Source organism: Podarcis liolepis (assembly GCF_965112155.1).
Source record: "Podarcis liolepis genome assembly, chromosome: 8".
NCBI classification, from domain to species: domain Eukaryota; kingdom Metazoa; phylum Chordata; class Lepidosauria; order Squamata; family Lacertidae; genus Podarcis; species Podarcis liolepis.
Window position 1 is genome coordinate 22,687,080 of NC_139560.1, and position 21,924 is coordinate 22,709,003.

The following is a 21,924-nucleotide window of genomic DNA, read 5'->3' on the forward strand; positions in this document are numbered from 1 at the left end:
CACTAAACCCGCCCACCGAAAGAGGCACGGCCGTCCGATTGGAGCAGCCCAGGGGGAGGGAACGGTTGCTGCTCCCCTATAGGACGAAGCATGTGCCTCGCAGGTCAAAGGGCAGTTTACCTCAGCCGACTCACGTTACCGGCTAAGGTCTGCCTAGGGGTATTATTATTTATTGCAATTGTTATTAATTCGAAAGATATCCTAGGAGTTTTCTCATGAATCCCGCTGCCGCCGTCCCAGGCGCGCAGAGCCGAGCATGCACCGTGGCGGGGTCTGCGTCGACGACGACGACGAGTTCGGCCCCACCAGCGCGGTCTCTCTTCAGGCACGTGCATTTCGAGAACCTGGTAGCCGGGCTGAGCGGCGGCGTCATCTCCACGCTGGTGCTGCACCCGCTGGACCTGGTGAAGATCCGCTTCGCAGGTGAGGCGCTCCGTCTTCCTTCCCGCCCTCCTTCCCTGCGCCGCACCGATTGTTGCTGACGTCATCGGCCGTACCAACGGTCACGACCCCCACCGTCCGTGACGTCATCGGCCGGCCCGACGGCCAGGGACCCTCCCCCACCATTCCTCCCGGCGCGACGTGGCAGCTCCGTTTCCCGCCAATAGAGGGCATCGATTTGCACGTGCTAGTTTGTACAATACGCCTAACAAGTAATTTATAGAAATAATTAGCGTAGTTTAAAATAGAAATTGCCGGGGATGATCCAACTCTGCCAGCGAGGAGGCTTTTAAGGGCACTCAGCAGAGCACACGTGGAATCCCTCTTCAGATATTCCCATTAAATGAATTAGGGCAGAGTGTCCGCTTTTCAAGTGTGTCATTCCATTTCCAACCCACATGGAAATCATAACAATAAGTCATTGGATTCGCCATACAGTCATACCTCATGTTACGTTTGCTTCAGGTTGCGTGTTTTCAGGTTGCGTCCCGCGGCGACCCAGAAGTACTGGAAATAGTTACTTCCGGGTTTCACCGCTCGCACATGCGCAGACGTGCCACACGCATGCGCAGAAGAGGCGAATCGCAACCTGCGGGAGCACAGACGTGGGTTGCATTCTTTTCAAGTTGCGAACGGGCCACCAGAACGGATCCCGTTCACAACCAGATCTTCTTGCAGTGCCTCACTTTTGCATACTGTGTTGTTCACTTAGCTCATTCTGAAATGCGCTTTCTTCAGACTAATCTCCCGTTGTTTTTTGTGCAGTGAGTGATGGCTTGGAGCTGAGACCGAAATACAATGGTATCCTGCACTGCCTGACAACCGTCTGGAAGCATGAAGGTTTACGTGGCTTGTATCAAGGGGTCACGCCAAACATGTGGGGAGCAGGTGCCTCTTGGGGCCTCTACTTTTTCTTGTGAGTTTAAACTACTTTCCATTGTTCTGGTCAATATTTGAAAGACTAATACTGAATATTTTAAAGGCTAATCTTGAAGGACCTTTGTACCAGAGGCTGCACTTCACTTGAGAGTTTTTGAGCTAGACTGGCAGAGCAAGCAATGTAAATTTGGCTGGGACAAGGAATACCAGTGTAGCATTTTAATTTAACCCTAATTGAATGAAATGAAGTAGTGCACACTATGTCATAAGTATCTTATCCCTACAGTTAATAGTGAGGGAAGCTGGGCATCTGCTATTAAGTTCGCTGGGCCTAGGGTCAAGTCTGAAGATTGCACTGAGCTAATCTTCTAATTATCAACAGCTTTTACTTGTGTGACTTCTGTTGCTCACTTCTGTTGCTCTGGATTACTGTTCGACAGCCACAGCCAAATCTTATTACAATCACACCTAGAGGCCATGAGGTTCTTGTCTGGTTAATCTTTATTTATTTATTTATTTATTTATTTGCTGTTGTTTAAAGTATAGAAGTTTGGTATAATAAAGGCTACATTAATATTTGAAACTTTGGAATATTGCTTCCTTATCAGCATGTTTGCAGGTTTTTACAGGTCCAGTAGCAAAATGAGCAATCTCATTTTGTCACCATTGAATTCTAGTATTAACTGAATATGAGCTGTTAGCAAGGAGGGGGGAGCAGCGTAATTGCTTACAGATACAGCTTTTTCTTTCACAACCTTTGTAAACCTTTTATTTACATCAACATACAAATACCCAGACACACGCACATAAATATGTATGGTATAGATAATAGCCTAATCTTTAAATGCTTTATATTTCAATTATAGTTGTAGAGTTCATTTTTTTAAAAACCCTCGAAGTAATAATTATTTATGTATAGAATACTATGATTGGATTCCAAATAACCAAACTTGTAGTTTCATATATCCATGGGACTTTGGACTCTAGCTCTCTTGGAGAGTTTTAAAAGCAGTTTCTGATATGGCGTACATAACACCTGCTGTTCAAAGAAGAATGGGGAAGAGGCTTCTACTTACTGATGTGTGCCCATGGACTTGCAAAGTACATGCTTCTAGCCTACACATTTTATATACATTGTAGATAAGCATGTATCATTTTTGTTAGTTCAAATGTTTATGTGTTACTTTGTGTGTTGATATGCATAATGTACTTCACATATTGGTAAAACAACTAATCAGCTTTAACCTTATCCCAACATTTCACTCTGCAGCTATAATGCCATTAAAGCCTACAAGACAGAAGATAAGCTGGAAAGTCTTGGACCAACTGAACACTTAGTGTCAGCTGCTGAGGCAGGTGAGGAAAATAAAAGTGGGATTAGCGAATACTTTCAGCTTTTCCATATACTGTATTTTGTTGTTGATGATGATCAATATATAGGGAAGAGGTTGGCAACTTCTTTAAAGCTGTGGGCACATTGGCAAACCAGAGACATTGGGCAGCATGTACTGCAACCATGCACACATGAGTGCATGGGAACTGTGCCTCTGCACAAACACACTCTGTCTCCTGTTAGACAGGCTTTAAAAAGTGTTTTTGCTTTTTTACAAGCCTAATGCAGTGTGCATGTGTATGGGGGGGGCATACAGCTGGAGAGGCAAGAGTTAACCTGCAGTCCCCAGGAAGATAACTCCCCTCCACAACACCTAGGGTGATTCCAGAGCACTTAGGGTACAGCTGGAAAGAGAAGAGTTGACCCTTATTCCACCCCATCCAAATTGTTCTTCCTGTGTTATAATTAGGTTTGCAAGCAGTCTTCTGTTTTAACCAACTGTAAACCCACCCACACCCAAAAGCTCTTAGTGCTGGAGTTGGGCTTTTAAAAATTATTCCATGGCTACAGTAGCAGACTTCTTTCAACCCTAATTTCAGCAAGGGAATCTTACAGGCACCAAGCAAGATGTCTACAGGCTCATGTGTTTCAGTGGGTGCTGTGTTGGTAACCCATGATATAGGGAGTCAAACGAAAGCATTTGGTAGAGTGCACACTGTGCAAATACCCTGTACTATTGGTCCATTTCTTTAGCAGAATATACTTTTTATCTGCTGCTCTTGGTAAGTGCAGAACAACTGCTAAATCAACCTGGAATGTTAAATGCCAGCATAAAACTTCATTGGCATTAGAAATTGCCAGGTGTGTGTGTAGGAGTGCCCATGTGTTGAGGGGATGTTGTTGAAATGCTGTTTTTGCACAATGCTAAAGTGTTGACATTAAAATAACTGTCGGCTCTCCATCTGATCATAGGAGCAATGACCCTGTGCATTACAAACCCAATCTGGGTAACGAAGACTCGGCTTGTGTTGCAGTACGAAGCTGGTGTTGACCCATCAAAGAGGCAGTACAAAGGGATGCTTGATGCCCTTATCAAAATATACAAGTATGAAGGTGTACGTGGCCTATATAAGGTAAGATAAGTCAAAGCCAGGACTTCTGGTATTTGATATGGGTATGACAGTATTTTACCACTGTGTCCAAAATCAGTGAATGGTTATTACATGAGTTTCACTGCAATAAGGTTGCCAGTGGGCTTTATTATCATCATCCTCCTCCCTCTGCCTCTAGCATTTTCAGTTCTCTTGTCACAGAGCCATACTTGAGATAGTGGGAAATGTTGTGAGGAGTTCAGTCTAAACCGAGTCAGGATTAGCATTTGGGCAAGTATGCCTGAGTTAATGGATAATTCTGTTCTGTAGCGACAGAACCAGTAGGTAGGAACGGATAGGTAGGAGGAAAAGACATACTTGTGAGTAGACTGAATGGAAAGTAGTTTTTGTCAGTTCATGATGCTGCGAAACGAGGGGCTTCTGATCTGGGAGAACCGGGAGCCCTACCGTCTTGCTAGATCAATGGACTGTCTTTAGAGGATGAGGTGCTTCCTGACCACAGACGACTGGTCCACAGACATCACCTAACTGGAACTACATAGTAAAAAACAAAACTCCAAGAGACCCAGGAATGAGGCCCCTCCATGGGGCTTTGGATTCAGTTAGCAAACCCCCCCCCCCTCCTCAAAATGCCCCCTTTCTGCACTTTCTGAACTGAACAGGTGGGAGCAGCAGCCTATTACCTACCTGGGCCTTCTCCCTCTGCGGGTGGAAATCATTGTTCTTTCTTAGATCTCCTAGCCATTGACTTGGAAGGATTTTTGAGAAATTAAAAGTTGAATTACAATAAAGTATTTATAGTGTGTGTAAAAAAAAAGGCTATATAAATATGTATAAGATACTCAAGGCACACAATAACTATCACAATAACAATAGACAGATTAAGTGATCACAGGCTTTGAGATAGTAGTCCTTAATTTGTGTCTGAGCTTCATAAAATTCCTACATTTATTATTTTATAAAAAAATTACATGGCTTGATTGTAAAAAAAATAATCCTCAGAGAGGTTTACAAAAAGATAAGGCAATAAAATTAAGAATAATTTACAACCATACTTAAAAACATACAAAAGTTAAAAAAATCAAAACACTAAAATTACCTCAACTTTTTAAGCATCTGGGTAGGTTTATCTAAAGAAGAATGTTTTTAGCAGGCACTGAAAAGAGTCCAGTGAAGGCTCCTGCTTGTTACCAATAGCCAGGAAATTCTAAAGTAGGTGTTGCCACACTAAAATACTGAGTTCTTACAATGACTATTATGTGGCACCTGTAGTAGTGCCAATTCCGTTGACCAAAGTGTTTGAGTGGCACATGTAGGGTGAAGCCATCTTGTAGATAAACTGGTGCCAAGTTATTAAGGGCTTTGGATTACTAATAGTAACACCTTGAGCCTGGCCTGTTAACAAAGCAGCAGCCAGTGCAGATCTCTGAGCACAAGTGCTGACAAGGCCTCACTCCTGTCAGCAATCATGCTGTAGCATTCTGCACTAACGGCAGCTTCCAGCTCAAGCTCGAGGGAAGCTGCACATAAAGCGCATTGCATGAACCAATGCATGAACTACTGTCGGAAGGCTTTTCTGGTCTAGAAATTGCTGCAGCTGTCACACCAGTAGCAATTGGTAAAAGATACTTCTAGTCACAAAGGCTACCTGAGCCTGCAGTGACAGAGCTGGATCCAGAAGTATCCCCAAACTGTGAACCTGCTCCTTCATGGGGAGTGCAACCCCATCCAGGGTAGACAACTAACTAATTTCTGAGGCACAGGAACAACTCACCCACAGTGCCTCCATCTTGCCAGGATTAAAGCTCAGCTGTTTTATTTTTTCTTTCTTTCTTTTGAAAACTGGTTCCCATATATTTTCTTCTCTTACATGCATATTTTTGTGTTTGGCCATTTCAACCAGTATCCACATTCTGGCATTATAAACTTATAACTGTAAAGTTATATTGCATTGTTTATATACATTTTGTGTCATAGGTTGCTCAGCTTTTCACATGAAACTGCATTTTAAATTGTCTGAAAAACTCTGTTCAGGGCTTTGTACCTGGTCTGTTCGGAACATCACATGGAGCACTTCAATTCATGGCATATGAAGAATTGAAATCAAAATATAATAGACATCGAAACAGGCGATCGGATTTGAAATTGGTAAGACATCCTATGAAATGGAAGTATCTAGTTAGAATTTAAACTTAGTACTATTAACACTTGTATACTTTAATGATAGAAATAAGCAGCGTAAAATGTGAAATTTTGTTTTTTGTTCTTTTAGTGAATTTGTTAGGAGCTAATATTGATACCATTTTCTTTTTAGAGCACTTTAGAATATATCACAATGGCAGCACTGTCGAAAATTTTTGCAGTTTCAACTACATATCCCTATCAGGTTGTGAGAGCACGTCTCCAGGATCAGCACAACAGATACTCTGGATTGGTTGATGTCATCCGTAGGACATGGAGGTAGGCCTGGAGATATAAAGCTGGTGTGAAAGGGCTTCCTTTGTTATCACTGATGTACTTGGCATTCTTAAAGACATAAAGCTTTCAACTTTTCCTCTCTCTGTTATATCAGCTCGGTGACTTTATAATTATTTGAGAGAAGTTCAAAACAAGCATGAATGGGTTTGTGAGAGAAGTAGAGAAACTAAAGAAGCAATCCTAAACACATTTGTCTGGGATTAAGCCCCACTGAGTTCATTGAGTAAATCTGATTATAATTAAATAAGAACAATAAAATCAGAATAATGTAATCTAAAGTTAATAGGCTGAATGATTTCCCCCTATAAAATATGTATGGAAGTTGCAAGTAAATTCTTTCTGCTTCTCCCTAGGAAAGAAGGAGTTCATGGATTTTACAAAGGAATTATACCTAATGTTCTCAGAGTCACTCCTGCATGCTGCATTACCTTTGTAGTATATGAGAAAGTATCCCAGTTGTTGCTTAACCTGAAGAATGGTAACTAAATATTGGTGATTGCTTCAGGAAAGGACATCATCACCTTTTGGCTCTGCAGCAAATCAGATATTCAAGACAGCTGTCTGGTTTGTTTTTCTGGTACTCACAGAAGATGGAAACTTGAACTCATTTTGTTCTACTAGATAAATCTTTTCTTTATTGAATCTTCAATCTTTGCCAGGAATATTGCCTCATCTGAACATTCTGGATGAGAAAATAGATGCAAAATGTGGTTTTAAAATTTTGTTCTGGAGTGAATTGTTCTCTCTATATGAACAGCAGTGGACTCTTAATGTACAGTGGTGGGTCTCTGGTGTAAAAAATATTAGATGGAATAAATTCCCCAACAATGTTTCAGATTATTGCATATCAGTCTCTACCTGATACCTCACCAATAAATTGTGCATGTATTTATCCGCAATGAATTCAGCTTTTCAAATTCTTTTATTCTCCAACTAGCAAGGATCAGTGTAATTGAGAAGCTTTTGGATTCAGTAGTATAGAACTGGAAAAACATGTTAGTTTTGAATGCATAATATGGCTCTCAGCACACTGCAAAATGGAGAAAGTGCTAAAGTACTATGTTGTCTTTAAAGCAAAAATTTATTGTGTTGCATTGCTGGTATCAATGTTATATTTTATATCTGAATACATGTAACCTTTTGAAAAATAGAATGTTAAGAGTTCAAGCGTGTAGCCTGCTCTAATGCAGGCCCATCATCAAAACTTGTCATGGTCAGGCACCACCAACCAGAACCCTACAACAAAGCACTGTGGAAGGGCCCGTCACTGCTGGAAAGCTGTTGGATGGGCAAAGAGAAGCAGTTGCTTTTGCCACCACTCCAGACTCCCCTTAATCTATCATTCACCATCCAACAGCCATTTCACCAGTCTTCTTGCTGCTGCTATATTGCTCCTTGCCAAACCTACCCAGCCTCTTCTGGGCAAAACATTCCAGAATCAGCAAGGTCCCTGCTGCTCTGCTTAATTCCAGTCACTGGCTCCAGTGGATGCTCTTTTGGTCCTGTGGCTGAGCAGGCTTATATATGCATTCCCAATTCCCCTTATTGCTCAAACCTTGCGGAATGAGAGAGCACAGTTGATTCTGGTGGCTTTATTTTGGCCCTGCCTTCCGTGGATTTTGGAACTCCTTCACCTGTTTGTATCAGCCCCATGGCCTGACCTGGATCCAGAGTGGTTGAAACTGTTGATGTGGTTCTTGAGCAGCAAAGTCCAAAAAAATCTGGATTATCTTCAGCTATTATTGATACCATCATGGCATGCTGCAGACCATCCAATGTAAGAATCTTCCAATACACTTGAAAAGTGTTTGCCCACTACTGCACTACCAAGAACACATGTTCCTGCAAGAATGTGCTTGACTTTCTTCAGGAGGGTTTGCAGATGAGGCCAACAGTAAACGCCCTACATAGACAAGTTTCAGACACTTCCTCGGTGTTCTCTCTTCATTCTTCGCGGTTGTTTGGATCTCATCCTCTTCTCAAAATGATTTCTTCAAGGGCTACTTTAATGTGTGGTTCCCCCCCAACCTGAGATCTCCATAAGGTCCTTTTCGCTTTACGACGTCCTCTTTCAGAGCCACAAAAGTCTGTACCTCTTTGGATTCTTCCCTCTTAGTTGCACTTATATCAGCTTGCCGGGTCTTGAAGTTGAATGCCCTTTTCTATTAACAAACTGCATTTTCCATAAAAATAGTGTTTTATAAACTGACCCTTCTTTTGTACCGAAGATAAATTCTGCCTTTCATCAACAAGATTTGGTTTTACCTACTTTGTCCAGATCCTGTCCTGAAGTTTGATCCTGTTTTGAGGGACCTTCCAAGCGTTTCTTGGAGCTTCCCAAAGCCTGACATCCCCATTAAGCCTATGTGTGCTTGTATATGCATTTTTATGAGACTTGCATTCCAGGAAAGTGTGCATAGGGCTGCAAGCTTAAAACTCAGAAACAAAGGTCAAGCATGATTGAGTCAACATTTGTTTATGGTCATAGTGCTTAGTATAGTTTGCATTAGCTGGCGGCCATCTAATGACATTTTCTAAGTAGACTCATTAAAATCTATGGGCTCTTAACTATTCTAATGGATCAACTGTGAGTATGACTCACACTGGGTATCACCCATTGATCAGAGTTCTGCATGCCATTACTAAGAGAAACTGAATTTTTAACATGCAAATAGAAGGGGAAACCTCAATAAAATGAATGTGTAAATCAGAGGGTCATTTGAAAACAGGTGGTTGTCATTATTCGGAACTCAGTAAGTAATTATAACTTAACTAGTTTATGAGCAGAATAAAACAAAAATGAAAAGCCAATTGGTTTTTTAGATGCGGCTTTCTGGAACACAGTGTTTGATGGGATATGCACATCAGCAATTCAAAGTCTACAGTTATGCTAGCACAAGCCCCATGGGTTCCAGCCTATAAATTATTTGGATAAGATACAGCCAATGTTTAAAGCACTCTTACCCATATCCAGTTTAAATCCTTGGCGAATTAGAGAGAGTTAAAATGGTGCTTGGATAGAAATTATTGGTTTTTTTATCCAGATGGACTTTGTATAAGTACATGACTGGCTTTGGCTAGTGGCCCTGCCTCTTCCTCAGATGGTATGGGGAAAGCTAGCCTGGAAGTGGGGGCAGGCAGCTTGCTTTGCCCTCCTTGCAGTGGCTGGGAAGCACTGTGCTCCAGCTGCTGGTTGCCTTGAGAGTACAGAAGCAATGGGAAAGGGTGCTGTGGCCCCAGTCATTGGCCCAAGGAACATAAGCCACCAGTATACCTAATCAAGCAAAATGGAAGATTAGCCTGGCCTCAGCTGGATACACATGCCAACTGTTGCTTCACTGTTCCATTATCACCCTGAATAACTAATCCTCTATATTCTCCTACTTACCTTCATTTTGCATATTGCCTTTTTGATTTGTAAAACTCATGTCTGGGCCTCTCATTTTTTAAATTGATGCGAGTCTCATGAGGAGACCATGCTTGTCTGAAAAGTGAGGAGATACAGCATGGTTTTAACTATGGAAAGTTGTCATACATAAAAAATATGAAAGTAGGTATCCCCAAATGGCAGAAAGGCCCCGCACGCGAGGAAAATGCTACATGGTATACATTCAGCTTATTTTTGTAGTTTTATTTAATGTTTAAGTTGGAACAAAAGGGCAAGAGAAATTCTGAAAGCCTTGTGTATGAATTTCCTTGTAGGTTCTTTAGTTTCATTCTTTAATACGAGTTATACATAATTTACTTGAACCCCAACAAATTAGACATGGGTTGATTAAAAATGTGTCCAGAAAACCCATTTTCAATGCCTAAGGATACTTGGCAAATGAGGATAGTATGTAGTTATCTTGCATGCATATTCCACATTGCTTCCTGAGCATGTCATATAGAACAATCTATGAAGATGCTGTACTTGCAAAGTCTCACCTGAACTCACCTGCAATGCCTTTGATATTAAAGCTAGTTCTTTGAGAGGGTGACATGTATTTGTGAGATTTATTGGTGCTGCTAACTCAGCTTGACCTTCCATTTCGCTTAGAGCAAAAGTTCCATGTATTTTTCCAGCTTGCACGGGCTGAGCTGTGTGAATCATTGCCATTCATTACACTGCAGGTGGAAGTTTTGCATACAGAATGGAATGAACCTGTGGCCTTGCCCTGCCTTGAAAAAGGAAGAGTGTGCACATGCTCGTCAGAGCCCCTGAGCCTGAAGTAGCTATTTTCTAGAACGCAATCAGAATTCAACTATATTAACATTACAAGTGGTTTTTCACCCACACTCCTTTCAATGTAAAGCTGGTGAGATTTTAATTAAAACTGCACTGATTTGTGGTAGTAGGTGTAGGCTTGAGCAAATTCTGTTTGATAGCAAAAATTAAAATTCATTTGGCTACTTCTAAAAGATTGTCTTTATTAACAAATGTAAGAATTGCCTACAAATTGTACAAAAGTAGTACATAAATCCAGAAAGTGTAGAAACCCATAAACTATACTTTTTTAAAAAAGAAATCCATTGGTTACAGATACTTTCTGTAGAACAAGCTTGTGCGTTATAGTCAAGTACTTTGATACATAGAAAACTATAGATTTAAAGCATGGAGTTAATATGTAAGGTATGAAATATAAGTGGTCCAAGGGGGGAGAGAATCTTTGAGAGAGCTCTATTTTGGCAGTTCTTCTATAATGATGCGAGAGACTGAGTTCCATCCAGTGGAAGCATCTCCAGGTGGGTAATCGGAACAAGTACCAACCCAAACAGCAATATCCACCAGGCCAGCGCTGATCCCTTCACAAAGCCCTTCCACTGTATGAAAGACAAAAAGCATAGTGGTTTCGCCCAAAATAGAGGGATTGAACCTGTGCCCACCAGGCACTGTTTCATTCACCTCCCATCATCCCTCTGTTACTTTCAAAAAATAACCATGTTCATTATTTTCAGTGGTTCTACTCTGTGTAGGACTAGCCTTGTATGTCCACACAGAATTGCACAAAAATAATAAAAAGTTTTAGTGGATGTTTGCAACAGTACAACTAATAGGCAGGAAGTTCCAAAGGACTGGCCTCTTTAAAAAGAGACACTTTTGATGCTGATTACTGTAGTTCATGTTTATTTCTTTTATTAACGGTCACCAGGAGGAATCAAGACCCCTCATAACTCATAAATCTTTTTTGCTTGGTTATTTTACTTAACATGCTGTTATTTTCTGCCTTATACACATCGTGACTATATTTTGCTTTGTATCTGGTGACCAATACCCATTATTTGTTTGTATTATTTCACGTTATTCTTAACAAAATTTGTATTATAGACATAAAAAAAGAGAACCATTCATTGCGACTTGGGAAGAAACAGCCCTGTGCTCAGGTTTTGGTTTTGTTTGTTAAAAACAACATTTCCATCAACTAATGATAGCCGTCAGTAAACAAAATCAATATTCTGTGAGGTGCTCTCATTTTAATGGAAACTTTAACAATGTTCAATTGTCTACTCATACTCTGTGTGTCTGAGCAAATTTAAAGGAGAATAATTGGGTTAGTTTCTGACCTTTGCATTCTGGAACAAATGCTTTTCTGCTATAGCATCCTACAATTCAGGGAAGAAGCTGAATGGATCAGCCATCACTAGCAGTTTGCTGTGGGGCAACATTAATGGCTTTTACTCTCTGTCTCCCTTCCTTCCAGATGCAGCGCTACCAGGTGGTGTCTAGAGTTGGGCTCTAGTAGCTGCATTTATATCTCTGTACTTTCTTCTTTGGCGATCACTCATAGACAAGTAAGTTTGTCTTCCATAAACACAGTTTTAACAGTGAGTTCATAAATGATTGTGGAGGCCAATTTTGGATCCACACATCCTTCCACAGTGGGGACATAGGTTTCTGGGCCGTAACTGAGCATGGTTAGGGTTTGCCAAGCGTGCCTTCCTCTTATGACATTTCTTCCTTTTGTCCTGAGTTTGAGTGTCTTCAAAGCGCATGGCACCTTTGGTAAAGGCTGTTCTCCAAATGGAGCGGTCACAGGCCAGTGTTTATATCTCTATACTTTCTAGCTTCTAAGCTGGTCTAAGCCTGGAGGAGGTTTGATTCTCATTTGTCTGATCCTAAACCTTAGTTCTTTATCACCAGAAAGGAAAACTCTGATGTACCTGTTACCTTATTATTGTGTTTATTTGCTACAGGGAACCAGACAAGTAATGCAATCTGCATCTCACATGTGCCCAGAATTTTTACAGTGAAATTCTTGTTGGTCTCACAAAATTATCTTGATACGTACCTGAAGAAGTGCGGTGTATGTTAATGGTGGAATTTAATTCTGGACTTCCTTGATCTAAATAAATTATAGCTTCGATGGGAAGTGGCCCAGAGCATTCAGCTCCATTAAATGTAAAATACCATCTCTGGCAACAAGCGTTTCTGCATTTGAGTCTAAGTGATCCACTGAAGAGGACTCTTAAAGCACTGTTGCTGCGCATCTTTGTGAATGTGCACTCCTATTACAAAAGAAGAAAAAGTTGTGTGTTTAAGTGGTTGATTATTTATTGACTTGTCATTTAAAAAGAAACAGTTACTACCTTAAAGGGACAGCTGCCTCAAAAAAGCTTATGCCATAATAATTTGGTTAGTCTTTAAAGTGCAATGGACTCCTGGTTATTTCTTATAGAGTTAGCCAAATAGCATCCCTTCTCCAGCAATCGTCTGCGTCCTCTGCTCTAGATTTTTATATTTAAATCCTAATACCAGAGCTTGCTTACAGTATCTTTCATCAATCATTTGAGATGCCTCAGTGGTCCTCCTTAAGTGGACATCTGATTGTTGACTGCAGTAGGCCCTAGCTGCTAGGAATAAGGAAGCCAAAGCGAGAAGGAAAATAATTATCACCACATCTTTGTGCCCTCACCCACCTCTGTTGCTATAATATACATTATAAATGCAATGGTACTTGCTTACTGCAATTTTTCCAAGGTCTATGCCATAGTTCAGAGCACTCCATGAACATTGTTTGTAGTTGGGTGTCCAAGACTCCTCAAAGCTTTCTCTCATGCATTCTCCTTTTTCTCCTTTTAGTCCATCTCGACCCGGGATCCCAGGTGTTCCAGGAATTCCACTGACACCAGGGTTTCCGTCTCTTCCAGGAACACCATTAGGTCCTTGCAAACACATCCCATTATACTGAAAATCAAAATTATTCCCATTTTATAGACACATAGTTATATATACATAGTTGTTTGAGCTTAAATTAAAATAAAAAAATTCCTTCCAGTAGCACCTTAAAGACCAACTAAGTTAGTTCTTGGTATGAGCTTTCGTGTGCATGCACACTTCTTCAGATACACAGACCAACACGGCTACCTATCTACTACTTGTTTGAGCTTGAAACAGTAAACCAATAACCACACTGGTTATTACATTTTGTTGTTGCAAAGGAACCGTTTTTCTCCCCTGCCTTGTCTCTCATACACACACATAAACCAGGCATTGCTTTCCCCAATGGACATATTACTTAAAGAAATGTGGTGAGTACAGCCACAGCCTACCAAGGCCAGCTCTGCTTCCGTGTCCAACGTGGCAATGAATGGCTTGAGTGAGGAAGAATGTTTTAAGAAACCCACTAACCATTTCCCTAAATATTCATGCTCTGTGAGTAATAACAAAGAGCGGAGGAGATCAGTCAGATTACTCATCCTCTGCAGCCATAATGTCCCACCACAGCAGATTACACAGCTGTCTCTTTTGCAACCCTGCAGGCAGCTGTGGGTTTTACGTTAGCAGAGAGAAAGGCTGTATGCATTGCCGGTTTAACACACAGGTAGGCCAAAGCTGGTTTGGGGGGAAATGCTTCAAAATGCAGCATTTAATAAGAAACACCAGGCTAGATCGCATCAGGTGTACACCGCTTCCCACATGAGAGGTGGAAGCACACTGGATGAGGAATAAACATCTGCATGTTTAGGTACACAGCCCTTGAGATCTCAAGTTGTAACAATGAGCACAGCAAAGCTCCCATTCCACCCCATCTACAGACTTTAAGATTAATTTCCATCAGTCAAGCTTTATTTAAACATGATGCCAGGTAAACAATAAGGATTTATCTGCATAGTATTGCTTGAACCTGGCATCACATTATGTATGCAACATTAGCATCCTGTTGCAGTAGGGCCCCTGCTAGATTGTGCCTCCCTTGCACACTATTTGTTATTTTCTTACCAAACCCAGAATTGCTTAATGTCAGCAACATTAAGCCTTGTGCGCTTTTGGATGTGACGCCCAGGCAACCCAGTTTAAATTAGAAACGGAACACATGCACTAGTAAATTATTCTAATTGCGCACCATCATATCTAAATGTGGCTTTAGAGCCATTCAACATTCAGAAGGATCTTTGCAAGTTTTCAGAAACTAGTAGAATTCTGAATGCGGACTGCATCTTCCGCCCAGCTGTGTTTGATAATAATGCTCCTTCATTTGTTCCCTCCCCACATCCTCTCCTTTTCCAGTATTGTGTCTGTCAGGTTTGTTTTCTTAATGCTATTCAGCAGCTCGAAAACATTGGGGGCTTGGCTTATTCGTATCTTCTTACACATCCTTTGTTGCCAGCATGGTGCAGAGGTCAGACCCATCTTCCAGGACCTGGGAGATCAGGGCTCAAATCCCCAGTCAGCCAAGAAGCTTACTGAGTGACCTGGAGCCAGTCAGCCACCTAACCTACCTCGCAGGGTTGTTGTGAGGGTGACCTGAAGGATGCAAGGTAGAACCAAGTAGGCCACCTTGAGTTCTTTGGAGGAGATCACACTGCAGTCCCCTGTGCTCCTGGACTCCCCCCATCAGCGTCTGCCTGGCCACCGGGGGAATAGGATGCTGGGCTATTTTAGCCTGATCTAGCCAGGCTGCAGCTTCTTATGGTGGGATATAAATGAGGAAGACGGGAAGTGGCACGCCAAGACGCGGGTGGCGCTGTGGTCTAAACCACAGAGCCTAGGACTTGCCGATCAGAACTTCGGCAGTTCGAATCCCTGCAATGGGGTGAGCTCCCGTTGCTCGGTCCCTGCTCCTGCCAACCTAGCAGTTTGAAAGCACATCAAGTGCAAGTAGATAAGTAGGATAGGTAGGAAAGTAAATGGTGTTTCTGTGCGCTGCTCTGGTTCGCCAGAAGCGGCTTAGTCCTGCTGGCCACATGACCCGGAAGCTGTCTGCGGACAAACGCCAGCTCCCTCGGCCAATAAAGCGAGATGAGCGCCGCAACCCCAGAGTCGTCTGCGACTGGACTTAACAGTCAGGGGTCCCAGCCAGGCTGCTGCTTCTTATGGTGGGATATAAATGAGTAAGACGGGAAGTGGCATGCCAAGAAGAGGGCTAAGCAGGAGGTCTCCATGAGGGGTGTACCTACGCGTTGGAAAGGTTGCGCCCCCCAGGGTGCCGGCCCAGGCATAGGAGCCAACTTCTAGCCCCCCCCCCAAGTTGATGGACAAGGCCATTCAAATGATGTGTGTGTGAGACGCATCTTGTGATCAATTATGTGGGGCGGGGCTTATCTGCCCCCCTCCATATTTTATCCAAGTTGACACCCTTGGTCCCAGAGAGGCGCCAAAATGGTGCCTCTCCACTCTGGCTTGGAATGGCAGAGCGCCCAGCTGGTTGGCCAGGGTGCAAGGGAGCCTAAGATACGCCTCTGCCCCCATCCCATGCAATGCGCGCGCCCTCTCGGGATTGCTGCTTGCCTCCATGCCACCCACGACCCACCCCAGCCCGAGACCCTGCGCAGCCCTCCGGGGATCGCGGCGCCCTCGCGGCGCACTCACCACGTCCACCACCTCCCTCTGGCGAAGCGCCTTCTGCTTGCCTTTGGGGGTCTCGGCCAGGCCGGCCGGGGGGCTCGCCGACAGCACCCCCAGCAGCAGCAGCGCCGCGAAGGCGACCAGAGAAGGCGGCAGGAGCTTCATGGCGCTGGCGGAGCGAGCGGGAGGCAGAGGCGAGGCGAGGCGCGGATGAATCGGGCAGTGTCTGCGCTGCGCATAAGCGAGCCTTTCAGTGCCTCGGCTCCCTCCCCGGGGGGGGCGGCCAGGAATGCGCAGCAGCAGCGTCCGCCCGGCTAAGCGGAGGGGGAGAGGGAGAGGGGTGGGCGGAGAAGGCAGGGGGTCTCCCCCCCCCAGCCACGTGCGGACGGAGGCAGGAAAAGGGGAGGTGGGGTGGAGGGAGCGCGCCGCACAGTCGAGGGGCGAAGCCAACTTCTGCGCCCCTCGACAGCGGCGCCGCTTTCCCGGCTCTGGCAGAGAATGGCCGCTGGGGGGCGCCCGGCTCGACTGCCCCGCCGCCAGGTCCTCCTCCTCGCCCCAGAGCCGTCTGCTTGGATGAAAGCCAGGCTAGGAAAACGCGGCCGCTTCTTTGTCCGAAATCCGCCTGCGGAGAGAGAGAGGTCTTGCATTTCCAGATGCTTTGCGGGATGCGCGAGAGGAGCACGGCTCACGCAGGCTTCCTTAGCACGAAGGAGAGAGTTGCCTGCTGATATCCCCCTTTGCAGATAACCATTACACATAACCATTACAAAGGGGGGTGGAATGTTTTGGTTTCTCCATTGAATTATGGTGCTGGAAGAGACTCTTGAGAGTCCCATGGAGTGCAAGAAGATTAAACCTATCCATTCTTAAGGAAATCAGCCCTGAGTGCTCACTGGAAGGACAGATCGTGAAGCTGAGGCTCCAATACTTTGGCCACCTCATGAGAAGAGAAGACTCCCTGGAAAAGACCCTGATGTTCGGAAAGATTGAGAGTACAAGGAGAAGGGGAAGACAGAGGACAAGATGGTTGGACAGTGTTCTCGAAGCTACCAGCATGCGTTTGACCAAACTGCAGGAGGCAGTGGAAGACAGATGTGCCTGGTGTGCTCTGGTCCATGGAGTCACAAAGAGTCGGACACAACTAAACGACTAAACAACAACAACAAATAAATACTCACATACAACGCATTGCCTCGCGGTTGCACGGTTTTGTTGGTGGCTGCACAGAGTGATGATGCAGTGTTAAAAGTTGTTGCAAACGAAATCCCTGATCTGGATGTTGTGAAGAGTAGACATTGGGCTGCAGCTCCCTCCTTCCATTTATTCTGTAATCACCAGGTTGGGCACTGCTTTCCTTCTGGGTGAAACAGGCAAAGTAAGTGTTGAAAAGTTCCCCCTTTTCTGTCACCCAACAGCATTTCTCAGTCTTCTCCACGCAAGAGACCTACTATTTGCTTATTGTTCCTCTTGCCTCAAACACAGCCGAAAATAAACTTTAAAATTATTCTTTTGCAAGTCGTGAGTTTATCCAAGCTTTGGCCCTCCTGACCTTCTCCACTGAGCTGTTGACTACTCATCTATACTCTTCCATCATGATTTCCCCTTTCTTGTGCATTCTCTTCTTATATCTCAGCTCATCTGTAAGCTCCTTATGCAGCCACACTGATATATTTTAAGTGTCTCCTTACTTGTCCATTGGCATTTGCGTCTTCAATAATAAGATGGTTTCCACCGTACAAAAGTCAAAATCAGCACAACTGGCAAAGGGCAAAATCATAGTTTGAGCAGGAAGAAACAATTGCCAGACAAAAAAGTACTTCTTCATATAACATACAGTTAAACAACGGAACTCACTCCCACAAGATGTAGTGATGGGGACCAACTTGGATGGCTTAAAATGAGGGTTGGACAAATTCATTGAATGGTTACGTGTCATGTACTACATCCACAGTTGGAGGCATCACGCTGGAGTTATTTGAATATTTCTCTTTTCCATTGGAAGGTTACAGTTCCTCTGCAGCTATTTTAAGACACAAAGCTACAACAATATCTAATGGCAATTATTTCTGACAATTATTTTCTTCTACAGTATTTAGATACGGATGTGGACCAAAGAGGTAGCCAAAATACAGTTCCATTCCCCGCACAACTAACTGCAGCCAAAACCAGCCCTGCTCTGAATCACCACCTATAGCCTAGTTAGGAAACCAGCACTGAGTTAGGAACACTGACCAAATAATGAAGTAACTTGGCCACTTTGGGGGTTGTAGATTCTACGACTCTTTATCACTGCTTTGATGGCAATCCCCACACACTCCTACTTTTTGTTACAATTGTTAAAATGGCATATATATATATATATATATATATATATATATATATATATATATGCAGGTTTTGGTGTCTTCGGGTGTCTTCCCGTGTAAGAGTTGGGGTGTCTAGGCGACGTTTCGACGAGGTCTCACTCGTCATCTTCAGGCTGGTGCTTTCGGCTTCTTGTTACTGGAACTTTTGGTGTCTTCGGGTGTCTTCCCGTGTAAGAGTTGGGGTGTCTAGGCGACGTTTCGACGAGGTCTCACTCGTCATCTTCAGGCTGGTGCTTTCGGCTTCTTGTTACTGGAACAAGAAGCCGAAAAGAAGCCGAAATACTGTTATTCCAGTAACAAGAAGCCGAAAGCACCAGCCTGAAGATGACGAGTGAGACCTCGTCGAAACGTCGCCTAGACACCCCAACTCTTACACGGGAAGACACCCGAAGACACCAAAACCTGCATTCCTGTACCCGTGAAAATCTACGAAAGCATATATATATATATATATAGTAATTTGTGAGCTCTCTGGCATTACTCCAGTTAATTGCTGGCAAATGCCCGTGGTTCTGAGTCAGAGACAAGGCATTTAATTGCTTGCCAGGAAGCTGAACTTCACTGTACACATTTATCTTTGTTACTGAGAAGGCTTGCTGGGACCTGCCCACTTGCCATTAAAGCCACTGACACAATCCATCTGGAAATATTTAAACCCTATGCACATAAATGCATAGTGCATGACTTACAAGGGAAATGCCCTGCAGCTTCAATCTATGGAAACTGTTTTACCAAAGACTGTAGTGGAACACACATATGTATATACATATAAACATTTGTATAAAGAAAGGTAGGCTGTGATTCATCTCTGTGTGTATCTTAAGAAGCTTTGTTCCTGACTCCAAGGACGTCTGTATTGATTATTTGTATTATTTTCCATTAAAATGTTGATATTCAGTTTTCCCATCTGAACAGTGGGGCACTCAGCTAAACAAATTAAAAAATACAATTTTGAATTGCAATTTTGAACATTAATCTGGGTAAATCTGTCATACCCAGAATGAGTTCCCATAGCATGTAAACCATGGTTCGTCATTACATTATAAATGGGCCTAATTACAATTCAGTATGATATTAGGATTCAATAGGATATTAGAAGTCTTCCTCCAAACGATTCAAGGTGCACATCACTGTTATCCAGTTACCATAAAATCACACAACAGCTGAGGTGGGAGATCAGCTAGAATTCTGTATTTTCTTTGTATCTTTTTAACAGAGGCTTCTTAAAAAACACAGTGTGAATTGGCCAACAGAACATTTTCTGTCCTCACCTATTTAGTATATTATACTATGCTATAGTCTCTTTTTAGGAATTATGATTTGAACTGTACACATACAGGCTCCAACCTTACTTACAGTGATTTCCCACACATATAGTACTGTTATAGGCCAGATCAGCTTCTTTTCAGCTTCAACCTCCAGCAAGTTATTAGTTCTAAGAAGCCCAGCTGTGGAGAACAGACATGCATCAGTATGTCAATGTTTGAATAAATGCTGGATGTTCGGTTCCTTTACATTTCTATATTGACTTAGGCAAGAAGAAGAAAAATGTTGCTCTCTCCTCTTCCATGGGTATATCAAATTAATAAAGCTCAAACAGTGTTAAGTGCAGATCAGAAATCTTGTTATGTACAGAATTACCCTCACCCAAAAAGATTCAGATTAATAAGATGAAAGATTCTTATGAGTACCCAGCTTTCTTGCATTTCAAAAAGAGTAAGAAAACAGGAACAGAATCATAGTGAAGAGAAATAAAAATGCAATAGGAGGATTTCACACCATAAAGCTCCTGTAAGCCATGTTGCATTTGATGCCAAATTCTCACTTTTCTTTCGTGGGGTTTTGCATGTGAATACTGGCAAGAGTTTTGCTCAAACAAAAAGCAGCCGAGCTTCTTCAAAGCACCACTGAGCACAGCACCCAGTGGCAGCTGATGGATGCTCAGTTTCCCTGTGATGTGGCATTTTAATGAGATGCTCCAGTGAGAGTGGGTGGTCAGACTTCAAAGAGAAATCTTATGCTGCATCCCATTTGGCCGCTTCACTTTCAGTGTTTTGCAGAAAGCTAAGCTTACCTCTCTCATTCTGCTGAAGCAGCTGAATTGGAAGGAAAGTCTGGATGAAACTTCATACCGCAGGCTGAAAGAGTCTGGGTGGAGGGGGAAATGGGGGCCCTGCACTTTGCTTTGAAACAGGTCACAACATTTCAAACAGAAGCACAACCAACTAACTCTGCTGCCTCCTGCTCTTTGCTGGTGGCTACGGTTATATTTTAAAGAGGTGCTGCAAAGAAGAAACATTATAATTATTTCTCTTACCAGAAGATGTTTACACAGACTTGAAATACCAACAAACATGGGGCTGTAGCCAACAAAATCACTATGTGCACAGAAGAACTTCTGTGAGTGCAACCAAACTTCCCTTCTTTCTTCCCCCTCACTCTGCCGCAATGCCCACAAATCTGCTTGGGGAGGGGAGAGGTTGAGGGGAAACCCAGAGCAGATTTGGGGGCAGTGGGTGGGGGAGGTAATAGAAATTCATTTGCATTCGCACAAGTCGTTCCCTGAACCCATTGATTCACTGGGATACAACCCATGGTTTACTGGTGGTATTTTGCTGGTTTAAACTTTGCATAGCACTATCATTATGGAAAGCTTGTTGAATACAGCATCTTACACCAATGAATAAAGCAAATTCAGTATTATGAAGTTCAGTGCACTTTGGGTGCCAAGAATCCTAATGCAGTTTTATCAGTATACAAATGTTCATTTGGGGTACTTTGTCAAGTTCTGATTATGCCACATGGGGAATAGTGCAGAAAATGGCAATTAAAATTGCTGGGGCAGCAATGAAATGTGTTCTGACTGGGAAGGTGGGAGTCATGCCCTAGGGGGCAGGCTGCTTGCCAAAATGCTACCGCAGCATGTTGCTCTACGTATGTGCAGTCATACAGGTTCTGAGCTTGCAGAACTTGTGTGACTGCACAGAGTTCTCAAAGCAGTGTAGGAAAGGGAATTAAAATTTATCAGGGTTGAAGTGGAATATGTTCTCTGCAAAAAGTGGCATAAAAGTAGGGCTTTAAATTTTATTCCCCCCCCAAAAAAAAGTATAAGGAAGGCAAATATGATAGAAATTTATAAGATTAGAGATGGCACGCATGAACAGAAAGTCATCAAATGAAACTTACTGGCAAAACAATAATGAATGTTCACAGAGTACAAATAACACATGGAACTCTTTCTACCATAGGAGCCAACTCCTTCACCCCCCAATAAAATAACTGAGGGGGCTGCCCCCAAAAGAGTTGATGGGCATTACCATTCAAATGGTGCTCATGCACTGCGTCTTGTGAACGAGTATGTGGGGCAGGGCTTACCTGCCTCCCAAAATTTTATTGAAGTTGGTACTCATGCTTGCCACAAAATGGTGCCTAGGTCTATCAATGGCTACTAGTGATGGTAGCAAAATCTGGATCTTCCCATTCAGAGGCAGTATGTCAGAACACAAGCTGGGGAGAAATAGCTCAACAGCTTTCTCCACAATAATCTAT

General features: G+C 43.1%; 2 protein-coding genes across 4 annotated transcripts; one reads left to right on the forward strand and one right to left on the reverse strand.

The window, feature by feature from the left end:
* Positions 1-215: 215 nt before the first annotated feature.
* On the forward strand, positions 216-7,146 carry SLC25A32 (solute carrier family 25 member 32; the record flags this gene model as incomplete). Its single annotated transcript, XM_083516946.1, has 7 exons — positions 216-423; positions 1,207-1,357; positions 2,591-2,676; positions 3,626-3,786; positions 5,800-5,913; positions 6,080-6,225; positions 6,597-7,146. The coding sequence occupies 7 exons, from the start codon at positions 216-218 to the stop codon at positions 6,727-6,729; spliced, it is 999 nt and encodes a 332-aa protein (XP_083373072.1). The 3' UTR covers positions 6,730-7,146.
* Positions 7,147-10,626: 3,480 nt separating this feature from the next.
* On the reverse strand, positions 10,627-20,652 carry CTHRC1 (collagen triple helix repeat containing 1). Of its 3 annotated transcripts, none has more exons than XM_083517019.1 (4): positions 20,450-20,652; positions 13,187-13,408; positions 12,513-12,729; positions 10,627-11,046 (listed from the first exon to the last, which is right to left on the reverse strand). In XM_083517019.1, exons 1-4 carry the CDS (start codon positions 20,456-20,458, stop codon positions 10,904-10,906), a joined length of 591 nt encoding a protein of 196 aa, XP_083373145.1. In that variant the 5' UTR covers positions 20,459-20,652; the 3' UTR covers positions 10,627-10,903. The 3 variants fall into 3 exon arrangements, with proteins under 3 accessions (XP_083373145.1, XP_083373147.1, XP_083373146.1); XM_083517021.1 differs by lacking the exon at positions 20,450-20,652 and adding an exon at positions 19,732-19,753; XM_083517020.1 differs by lacking the exon at positions 20,450-20,652 and adding an exon at positions 16,034-16,713.
* Positions 20,653-21,924: the final 1,272 nt, after the last annotated feature.

What these genes read in the sequence shown, in the direction of transcription:
- CTHRC1 (XM_083517020.1), bottom strand. Translation starts at nt 16,174, where the DNA reads ATGAAGCTCCTGCCGCCTTCTCTGGTCGCCTTCGCGGCGCTGCTGCTG. An exon ending in AGAGGGAGGTGGTGGACGTG is followed by an intron (nt 13,409 to 16,033) that starts GTGAGTGCGCCG and finishes TTTGATTTTCAG; the next exon opens with TATAATGGGATGTGTTTGCA. An exon ending in TAGACCTTGGAAAAATTGCA is followed by an intron (nt 12,730 to 13,186) that starts GTAAGCAAGTAC and finishes CTTTTGTAATAG; the next exon opens with GAGTGCACATTCACAAAGAT.